Source organism: Camarhynchus parvulus, chromosome 4A (genome assembly GCF_901933205.1).
Source record: "Camarhynchus parvulus chromosome 4A, STF_HiC, whole genome shotgun sequence".
NCBI lineage: Eukaryota > Metazoa > Chordata > Aves > Passeriformes > Thraupidae > Camarhynchus > Camarhynchus parvulus.
The window spans coordinates 15,625,005-15,635,583 of NC_044600.1; the positions used below are offsets into that span (position 1 = coordinate 15,625,005).

The 10,579-nt window shown below is 59.3% G+C and overlaps 1 protein-coding gene across 1 annotated transcript; it reads left to right on the forward strand.

The window, feature by feature from the left end:
* Positions 1–706: 706 nt before the first annotated feature.
* PLP1 (proteolipid protein 1) lies at positions 707–5,736 on the forward strand. The gene is made up of 7 exons (XM_030967434.1): positions 707–746; positions 3,001–3,187; positions 3,605–3,761; positions 4,644–4,812; positions 5,025–5,098; positions 5,210–5,275; positions 5,637–5,736. The coding sequence occupies exons 1-7, from the start codon at positions 743–745 to the stop codon at positions 5,706–5,708; spliced, it is 729 nt and encodes a 242-aa protein (XP_030823294.1). The 5' UTR covers positions 707–742; the 3' UTR covers positions 5,709–5,736.
* Positions 5,737–10,579: the final 4,843 nt, after the last annotated feature.

A 10,579-nucleotide genomic window follows, 5' to 3' on the forward strand; every position in this document is an offset into this window, starting at 1 on the left:
CCGTGCCTGCCGGGAAGGGCCCGGTTGCCCTCTGCAGGCTCCCCTGGCCCTCTGCTGCCTCCACAGCTGCAGGGGACCAGGGGCACCCACGGGATGTGGGGCACCCACGGGATGTGGGGCACCCAAGGGACCAGGCTGCACCTGCCACAGCCCTGGGGCCGTGGGGAGCCACGAGTGTCCCCACCAGAATGGCACTGCCCCACGGGGGTCACGGGGCTGGGCAAAGTAGCTGCAAGGTTCCCATCAAAAAGGACAAAACTTCCAGTTTGGAGCCCCCAAAGCTGCATGCAAGTTCCTGGGGTGGGAACCCCTCTTCGCTGCTGCCAGATGCTGGGAATCAGGGAGGTGACAGGGGGACACCACTGCTGACCCACAGGGCCACACTCAATGGGCAGCTCGCACAAACACAGCCTGGTGGGGCTGGGGGATGTCCCAGAGCCACCAATGAGGGGGGAGCACCCCCTCCCCTGCCCCAGAGTGCTGTCTCCCTTTTGCAAAGCCTTTCCCCCCGGAGGCTGCGCGGGGCCGTTGGCATCACCCGGGAGCTGGCAGCCAAGGGGTGCTGGGGGGCGGGCAGGGCGGGCCCGTGCCTTTAAGGGGGGTGGCTGTCACTCACAGAGCCCTTTTCTTTGCTGGAGAGCGGGACAGGCACCCAGAGGGGCAATCCAGGGCGTGGGACTGGCGGGCAGCACCGAAGCAGCAGAGCCAGAGCGGCGCTCGGGGAGCTGAGCAATCCAGCACCATGGGTGAGTATGAGGGGAGGCTGGGGGACACCTGCGGGGCTGCTGCTGGTGTCTCTGGGGACCTTAGCCCACAGCAGAGCCCACCGAAAGTCTCCTCTGGCACTGGTGAGGTCCTGGTGACCCCGGTGTGCCCATGCCAGCCGTGGGAGCTGCTGAGGGAGGATGCCTTGGCACGGCAGGGATGATGTTTTCTTTCCCAAGGCAGTTTTCTGTCCCCATGTGCTCCTGGGCTGTCTGTGGGGGCAGATGCCATCCCCACAGCCTGTCCCACCCCAGCCCTCACCACATGAGAGCTCCAGCCTGGGGCTGGCAGGAGCTGCAAGGTCCAGGCAGGGCACTGAGCCCGTCACAGCTCGTGCCACTTGGGAGAACAGAGCCACACCTGGTGCCTCAGTTTCCCCACTGATACAGCAGAGCTAATACTCACCGGGGTACCCCTGGGGTTTTAGGGCTGCTCTGTTCCCAGGGGTGCCTTGTTCTGCTGGCCCCCTGCCTCCTCCTCCTGTCTGCAGCACGTTGTTTGGCGCTGGCAGCAGCAGAGCCCGGGTACAAGGCTCAGGATTGTGTGGCACAAGGGCTCTTTCTCCCCTCCTTTCCCTCCCCAGGCTTTCCCCGTGCAGAGGGCTGTGACAGGGAGCCTGTGGGGCCCTGTAGCATCCCAGGGCTCTCAGTTCCCTGGGAATGGAGCTGCTCACTGCCCCAGAGCTGGCACCTCTGTGCCATCTCCCAGGCGGCCAAAAATCAAACCAGGAAAGGCAACTTTGGCCCAGTGAGGGGTCAGAGCCGTGGGTCCCAGCGAGGTTGGATGAAGGAGGCCCCCCCTGGATGTGCTGTGTCCAAGGCAAACAAGAGGGAGGGGTCCCAGCACTCCCCTATAGCGCTGCCTTTGTTCCCTGTTTGCTCTTGGCGTGGGGCAGCCACTGGGGTGGCAGTGCCAGGACAATCCCCCATTGTCCTCGGTGCCACTGCACAACCTTGCTCCCAGTGGGGAGGGCAGGGCTGGCCAGCACCCCACGGCTTTCTTGTCCCCTTGGGGAGGAGATAAGCACTGTGGGGTTTGCGGAGGGAGCGTGGGCTTGGTGTGGGTGCCTTTTGGGCATTCAAGGCAGGAATTCTGTGCCCAGATGGGAGCCACTGTGCCCTGGGCAGTGGGGTGCCAGAGCCCACGTCCTGGGGAAGGGGAGCAGCTTCCCCAGGTGTCACACAGCCAGGGCAGAACCTTATCCCAGCTTAGCTGGAGACAAATGCCGGTGAATGCAAACCCACCTGGCTGTCTGCCCCCAAAGCAGGCAGGACAGCAGCTGGCTGGGCACCTCCAAAGGCAGCCCTCAGGGCAACTGAGCCCATGCTGGAAACTGGCTGGGCACCTCCCAACCCAGCCCACAGGGAAACTGAGCCCATGCTGGAAACTGGCTGGGCACCTCCCAACCCAGCCCACAGGGAAACTGAGCCAACACTCCTGCACGATAGAGCCCCGACGTGCAGGAGGAGCAGGTGCCCATGGCCTCACTGCTGAAAAAACCCAGCATTTAGGCACTCCAAGCAGCACACTGCTGTGTGTCCTTGCTTTCCCTGCAGCTCCTGGAGGACTAAACCTATTACACAAGTGTTGTCATTTGTGGAACTGGCACGGCTCCTTCCTACAAGCACGTCTGCCTGCATAGAGGGGCGGCTGCAGCCCGAGCTGCCTGCGGGGTGCCAGGCAAGGGACCAGTGCCCAGGGTGCCACCTGGATGTCCAGAGTGCTCAGGATGTGTGCTGGCTCCTGCTGTGCTGCCCCAAGCAGGGCCACCTTGCTGGATCTTCCCTGGGGTTTGATTCTGTGGAGGTGCTGGGCTCCCCTCTATTTTAATGGCAAAACAGAGCTGCAGGCAGCTGTGGTGGCTGCTGTGGTGGCAGTGGGGAGCCCATTAGCAGCTTGTTTGCCAGGTCCCACTGGCATTACGCTATGTCACGCTCTATTTCCATCTGTTTGTCACGGGTCAGCATGGCTGGCTCCTCACAGCCCCTGTGCCCCTCGCTGCCACCATCCCTGGGCACCCTTGGGTGGGCTCCTGAGCTGCTGGGAGAGCTCTCAGGGGAGCTGCTGGGTTTGGCTCTACAGCACTGCAGTGGGTTATTTTTGGGGTTTTCCTTCCACCTGTTTTCCTCCTCCTGCCAGGCACCTTTCTCCCGCTGCACTCATGCTCCTGAGCTGCAGGCTCCAAGCAATCCTTGTCCCAGCAGTCCTGTCCCACCTCTCCTCTTTTCTCCATAGGTTTACTGGAGTGCTGTGCCAGATGTCTCATTGGGGCACCCTTTGCTTCCCTGGTTGCCACTGGCCTGTGCTTCTTTGGGGTGGCACTGTTTTGTGGCTGTGGGCACGAAGCCCTCACAGGCACCGAGCAGCTCATCGAGACCTACTTCTCCAAAAACTACCAGGACTATGAGTTCCTCCTCGATGTGTAAGTACCCTGCTGCAGAGCACCCACCTCACAGCTTTGTTGTGCTCTGTGCCAGGCTGAGGTGTCTGGCTGGGCTGGCCAGGGCCAGGCTCTCACTGGGCACCAGGGAGACCCCAAGCTGCCTTTGCCCAAGGCTCCATGGCAGGGTCCAAGGGGCCACTTGTTTTCTTTCACACCAGTTTTATCTGACCCTTGCTAGGTGTCCTGGGTAGAGCTGGACCTTTGCACGGGGTAGGTATGGAGGATGTGGGGGTGTCTGTGGCAGCCTTGCTCCCCACAGCTTTGCCCCAGCTGGCTCCTCCTGTGCCTTCACCCTCTGTTTTGGTCCCCGTGGGGCAGCGTGGGGAGGGGAAGTGGCAGCAGCCAGGGCTGAGCTCTGGCACTCTGAGCATCCCTGCCCACTCCTCTCCCCAACAGCATCCATGGCTTTCAGTACTTCATCTACGGCACAGCTGCCTTCTTCTTCCTCTATGGAGCCCTGCTGCTGGCCGAAGGCTTCTACACCACCGGCGCCGTCCGGCAAATCTTTGGGGACTACAGGACCACCATCTGCGGCAAGGGCCTCAGCGCTACGGTAACTGGGGGCCCGAAAGGGAGGGGAGCGCGAGGCCCCCAGCGAGCTCACTCGTGGCAGCGGGTGTGTCATTGTTTGGGAAAGTGGCTAGGACATCCTGACAAGGTGATCTTAACCGGGGTTTGGCACCCCTTCGCGCGCCCCAGCGGGTTCACCACGCTCCGTGCGGCCAAAGGGCAGGAGACTGAGCCCCTCGGGGTTTTGGGATATCCCAAAGGGAAGCACAGCCCTGCTGTCCTCACCCAGGCTTGCTGTGTTTCCTGCGGACCAAAGCAGCACAAATGGCCACGTTTAATAAAAGTGCTTCATGTTTAAACACAGGCAGGGAGAATCTGAGCATCCCTGCAGTGCTGGCAGCTCAAAGCTCTGTGGCACCCGGTACCCCTGGGGTTGTCCACTCCACTGTGCTTGGTAATCATGACAGAGTGCTGGCAAGGGGGTCCTGTGGCCTGGGGGAGCAGAGGGGCATGGCTGTGGTTCCCTCGGGGGCTGGTTGGGGTGGCACCATGGAGGGAGGGCAGGAGAGCCAGGCTGACATGCCAAGGCAGCTTTTGCAGCTGCCCTCCCTCAGAGAACAAACCCTGCTTGGCCATGGCCACGGTTACCCCCTCCTTAAACGTGGCAGCATTCCTGCTGCTGTCAGTCCCCCCATGGACACCCAGCCGGGCGTGGATCTGGGACTGGCCCTGCTCCTGTGAGCAGCAGGAGCCCCCAGCCTGGGCTGCTGTCCTGTGCAGCCTGCCTGGGCCCACGCTGGCTCTGGGCATCGCAGTCCCCACCTGCCCCACGCCCTGCCCTGCCTGGGGAACCTCGCGCTCCCCTGTCCGTGGCCTGGGCCATCTGTAACCACGGCTGTGCCCGGCTTTGTCCTGCCCCCTGCAGTTTGTGGGCATTACCTACGTCCTGACCATCATCTGGCTCCTGGTGTTCGCCTGCTCTGCCGTGCCTGTCTACATCTATTTTAACACCTGGACCACCTGCCAGTCCATTGGCAACCCCACCAAGACCTCGGCCAGCATTGGCACACTGTGTGCGGATGCCAGAATGTATGGTGAGTGCTGGGTTCACCAGCCAGGAGCCAGGGCTCAGGGCAGAGGAGAGGGGATGGAGGGCAGGGCCCAAGAATTTTGGGTGGGGTAAAGCAGGGCAGGTGCTGAAGAGCCCTGAAATTCTGGGGGGTGTGTGACAGGTGGCTGCAGGAAGCTGGGTAGGGAAATCAGCTGTCAGCCATGCCTCGCTCACCTGGCTCCCACATCTCCACAGGTGTCCTGCCCTGGAATGCTTTCCCTGGCAAGGTGTGTGGCTCCAACCTGCTCTCCATCTGCAAGACCAGCGAGGTGAGTAACTCCTGCCACCTCACGTGTGCTCCCCTCGGGAGGACACCTTGGCTCTGGCCCCCCCAGGCAGCACGTGGGACCCCGTGAGCTGACCCTCCTGTTCCCTTGCAGTTCCAGATGACTTTCCACCTCTTCATCGCAGCCTTCGTGGGGGCAGCTGCCACGCTGGTCTCACTGGTGAGTCAGTGCTCCCCCTGCCCAGCCGTGCTTCTCCGCCTGGCAAAGATGTGGGGGAAAAGGACAGCGAAGGTGGTGGGCACGGATGGGACAGAGCCTGTGCTCGTGTCGTTTTCTGGCACGTAAGTGCAGATGGTGAGTCCAGGCCATAAGGCAGAGGTGGCTGCAGGAGGGGATCTGGAGAGGCTTTAGCAGACTGCCAGGGAGAGGTCCCAAAGCACAGAGTGCCCTGCCTTTCCCTGGCTCTCCTCTTGTGCACACCAGCGACACGGCACTCGGGGCTGCAGGGCTCTGCAGGGCACTGCTCTGTGGGGGTGTGGGGCTGGGGCTGCCCCCTCGCTCACTCTCCTCCCACCCGCAGGTCACCTTCATCATCGCAGCCACCTACAACTTCGCAGTCCTCAGGCTGATGGGCCGAGGCACCAAGTTCTAGCCCACGAGGCGGAGCCCAGCCAGACCAGACGCCCTCCTTTTGTCTAACCCCGAGGCTTTAACACTGCAGCCACCTGACACCAGGTCTCCTGCGTTAACTCTGCCTTCGCTGATGACTCCACTCCTCTTCCTCCCTCGCATCCATTGTGCTGAGCGTGACCAGGAAGGAGAGCTTCCCACCGATGGACGCCTCTTCATGCACTTTTCTCTCGTTGCTCATCCGTAACCGGTTCGCTCTAGAGCCAAGCCCATCAAAACCAGCCAGAGAAGAGGAGGGACTTTCTCCAGTGTCCCAGTGTTGCCCAGGGATGAGCAAAGGCCTTCAAGCTCCTGGGAGGAAGAAATCCGTGTAGGTTGCTCCATGAGTAGCAGGAGGCTACCTAGAGAGAAAAGGAAGTTGGCCCAGTCGTGGTACCATTGCTAAAGACTCTCCTGGAGCTGTCTGCTGTCACCACCCATGGATGGAGAATAAGAGAAGGATTTTTTTCCCTTAGCAGAGAAAGATGAATTTAACCTAAATCGCCTGCTGCAGCCACGGCAAAGGGAGTTCAGGGCAAGGATCTTCCCAGTGTGGAGAAGAGAGTGCTGATCCCAATGCTGATAAAGCCCTAACCCAGCTGCTCCTATTAAAGCCTAAAGGAGTTTGGTGTCTCTGTAGACAAGGGGGACTCTTGGCTTTACCCTCCAGGCAGCAGAGAGGCAGCAAATAGGTTTGACTGAGGAGGGGACACCTCTGCAGCAAGCCCTGGGAGCGTAAAGCCAGAGCCATCCCTCCGTAGGCAGGGGATAACCCTCGGGACCGCGTGCCTTGCCTGCCCTGCCAGTGCCCTTCACAATGGTGCTCTTCTCTGGGGTCATGTCTGCTTCTCTAACCTCCACTGGGCCACAGAGCTCGGCTTGCTTCTCCCCCTTGTCAAGTGTAACCGCTCCTCCTTCTGTCCCCCTCATCCCCTCACTTTTCTTCCTGCAAGTCAGGACAGCTGCCTTGCACCTGCCAGGGTGGGAGGGACTGGCAGCATCTCGCTTCCAGGTGAAACCCATGAAGGAATTGAGGAGGGAAGGAAAGGTGGCAGTTTGGGGGTCACAGGGTGCAAACACAGCCCGTCTCTGCAATCCAGATCCTTACTGGTGCCAGTCTTTTCCCATGGAGAGGGGTAGGGGGGCAAGGGGTTGGGTGGAGACCTCTCCTCCATGACTGTTCTCCTCTGGCTGGGTAGCATGGATCCAGCCAGACCTGCAGAAGTGCTGTTTCCAGTCCTCCCTGACAACTGGTGATTTGTTTTGCTCTCCCTGCCTCTCTCCTTAGTGCTAATCTTTGTGTTTATTTATTGGAGAAACTAATTTCAGTGGCAGACTGAAGCTCCATCTTGCATGGATTTATTTTTTTTTCCTTCCATGTCTGTATTGTTGTTATATATTTTTAAGTGCTGGTTTCAGCAGGGGCAAGGATAAGGAGGCAGATCTGCTGAGCAGTGCATTTGAAGGATCCTTGCTGCCAGGAATGCTGAAATAGGTTGGCCAGGCTACCAACGCACACGGGATGGGGAGGGGGGAGATCCAGCAGGGGTGGCAGGGTGGGGAGAAACCAGTCAAGATCTGGAAATTCACATCAGTGCTATCTCTCTTGGGGGGTTGCTGGGGTTTTTTTCATATCCATTTAACAAAAAATAACCAGGTCCTCCTTCCCACCCTTGTCCCCAGACCCCACACACGCACACACACGTACACACACACATCCACGTGCAAAAAGAGTTAATCAACTGAAAGTGTTTCCTTCATTTCTGATCTAGAATTTCAACTTGTTAACCAGCAATAAAAAGGAGCAAGTTTTTAAAGACTTATCTTACAGGATGTATTTTATAAAAATTAAAGAAAATACATTAAAATTAAGAACATTCTGAACAAGATGTACGTCTGCCTGTCCATTTGTTGTGCTGGCTTTCCCACCTTCTGCCCCCACAAGAAAAAAAATAGGGGAGGCTTTCCAGGGAAAGGGAGGCTGCAGAAGAGAAGGTCTCAGAGGAGCAGTACTTGCTGATCCATGTGTGGGCCAGCAGCCCCTGCAGGGCTCTGCCCACTCCAGCCACGAGGTTCATAACTCTGACTTCAAAATCATTGTTCCCAGCTGGTGGGGGGGCCCTTAAAACCTCTTATTTCTCCTCCAGCCACCCTGAGGAAAGCTGGGGTCTTGTAGCAGCTGCTTGCTTGTGTTTGGTGCTGCTGCTGCCCTTTAACACTCAGCCCACGTGCTGACAGCCTCTGCTGTGTCTCCTCATGTAGCACAACAAAACCACAACAAAACTAACAGGACATCTCAAGCCAAGCTGGCTGGCACTAAGGCAGCATGTGTGGGATGAACATGGCCAGAGCCATGCAGGGTGGGCGATTGTCTCGCTTGCAGAGAGCCCTGTGTGGAACAGGATGGCCTTGTTCAGGCACAGGGGCACACTGGACTGTCACAGAGCCCTGCATGTCCTGTCTGTGGCTCTGTGGTGCCATTTGCTGCAGGATTGTTTACTGTGTCCATGATGCTGGTGTGTGGGAGGGCATCGGCTGCTGCTTTCTGCCCCAGAAACCCTTAGGTGCATCTTTCCACAGCAGATGCTCAAAAATGACTGATTCAAATGTTGTTTCTCTTGGAAATCTCCCCAAAAGCTGTGCCCAGGGGCCTCCAGGGAGTGAGGCCACAGAGGGATGCTCCCAGCCCCACGGGTCTGTCCAAAAATGCAGATTTCGGGCACAGCCCCATGCCCAGGAGTGGCAGGGTGGGACCTTCACTACTCTTCCTAAATAGGACCCTAGCCCAAATCCCACTCCCCCCTCTCTTCCCTGGCTTCAGTCCCCTCTGAACAGGCAGCAAAGCTGCCCAAGCAGCCCGGCCAGGGGAGGTTTAGCTCATGCCCTGCTGCTGCCCCAGCTCAGTGGCACAGCTCAGCCTTGCCCTGGCTTACAGAAACCCATGGGGCTGCAGCCAGCATCAACGGGGCCCTTTGTTCCCTGCGTTCCCAGATGCCATCACCCTCCTCTCCCCGTGCTGAAAGGGTCCTGTGTGTGCACAATCAGCCTCTGGGCAGCAGCGAGCTGGGGAACAAAACACCATCTCTGTCCCCTGGCAGAGACTGGTGCCCCCCCGGCCGGGGCGCGGGCTGGGGACAGCAAGTGCGAGGTGGCAGCGTGTGAGAGCGGCCAGCAAGGCCAGGGAGCTGGGCAAGGCCCCAAAGGTCACATGGAGCCTCATCAGGTGTGCCCTCAGCTATGCCCCACTGCCACCCCACCTGGGGACATGGGACCTGCCCTCAGAGCTCCTCTCCTGGGCACCCAGCGCCCTCCAGACACTGGCTGGGAAAAGACAGGGAATAAGCTCTGCCTCATAGCAAACCCCATCTCTGTAAAAAACCAAACCAAACCAAACCAAACCAAACCGAACCAAACCGAACCAAACCACATCTTAGCCCATCAGGAAAGCTCAAAGCAGTGCAATCACCTGCGGCTAAAATGCGGCAGTACTTTGCTCCCACAAAGGCTGGACCAGAGCAAGGGACCCTGGAGCAAGTCCCATGGGCTTGCTGGCAAGAAGGCGAGGCAACTCCCATCCCTCCATCCTGTGCCCTGCCGCCCCGGGAGACGGCCCTGTGTGCCTTGGGGAGGGGAAAAGAGGGGAGGGGATGGCGGCAGCCAGGGGGTGTTGGTGATGCCATGGGCCCCCAGCCCTGCGCTCGGGCAGCCCCCGAGGGCGAAGCGCCGCCGGGCTGAGGGCCTCCTCCGCATTCCCGAGCCCCGGGCGCGCATCCCCGGTCCTGCGGCTCCTCCCCGCGGCCGTCGGGTGCAGCAGCGGCTCCTCGGGCAGCGAGGCAAGCGGCGGCCAGCCCCGGCTCCCCCCGCAGCCCCGGTCCCGGTCCCTGCGCTGCCCGGCAAGGCTGATGGTGCTTCCTGGGGACCCTCCCCCGAGCCCCCCAGGACACACCAGAACCACCACCAAAGGCTCACTTCTCCCAGCACGGGTTCGGACTCAGCCCTGGAAAGGCTGTGTAGGACGATGTGCTGGTTTCAGCCGTGTTTTGGATAAGCCATGCCTGGCAAGCAGCTCTGCCTGCCAGGGCCGTGGCATGGTACTGACACCCACCTGCCCTGGCTGAAGTCCTCCTCGCCTGCACCTGATCAAGCAGCCAGCTGCTTTCTCTGCATCTCTGCATAGCCCAGCTCTGCCAGGAGCTTCTGTCTAAAGATGAAGAGGGAATAGTAAGTGGAAAGTCACAGAATCACAGAATGGCCTGGGTTCAAAGGGACCTTAACAATCATCCAGCCCTTGCCACAGGCAGGGACAACTTCCACTAGAGCAGGTTGTTCAGAGCTCTGTTCTCCCTGTACTTCAACACTTCCAGGGATGGGGCAGCCACAGCTTCTCCAAGCAACCTGTTCCAGGAGTCCTGTACCTGCACGTGGCCATGCGCATCAGCCCCCAAAGGACCCCAGGAAGTCATGAGGAAAGAGCTGCTGCACCAGCAAGCACTGGGGCCAGAGGCTATCTCTGTCCATCCCTGATTGCTTTACATGAGCAATTGCCTCAGCAGCAATCCACCATTTCACAGATTAGCTCAATCTCCCTGTCAAGGGACTCTGACTCACCTGTGGCCTTCAGATAACCACTGATGGAGCTGCCATCACCTCCCACCTGGGCATGCTGAGTGCTCCTCAGTCCAGAGGAGAACACACCAGTGCTCCAGTGTCAGAGCTGTGCTCAAATCCCTGTTAGGAACTGGAGCTTGGAGTAGGGTTCAGAGGCTCCTAAAGGGGCATTTTTAACTCTTCATTCATCCAGCTTAACTTCACACAAGAACATGCTGTATCCAGAGGTCCCATGAATCTCCTCAC

Coding starts and splice junctions, on each gene's coding strand:
- PLP1 (XM_030967434.1), top strand. Junction 3,188..3,604: donor TATGAGTTCCTCCTCGATGT/GTAAGTACCCTG, acceptor TCTCCCCAACAG/CATCCATGGCTTTCAGTACT. Junction 5,099..5,209: donor CCATCTGCAAGACCAGCGAG/GTGAGTAACTCC, acceptor GTTCCCTTGCAG/TTCCAGATGACTTTCCACCT.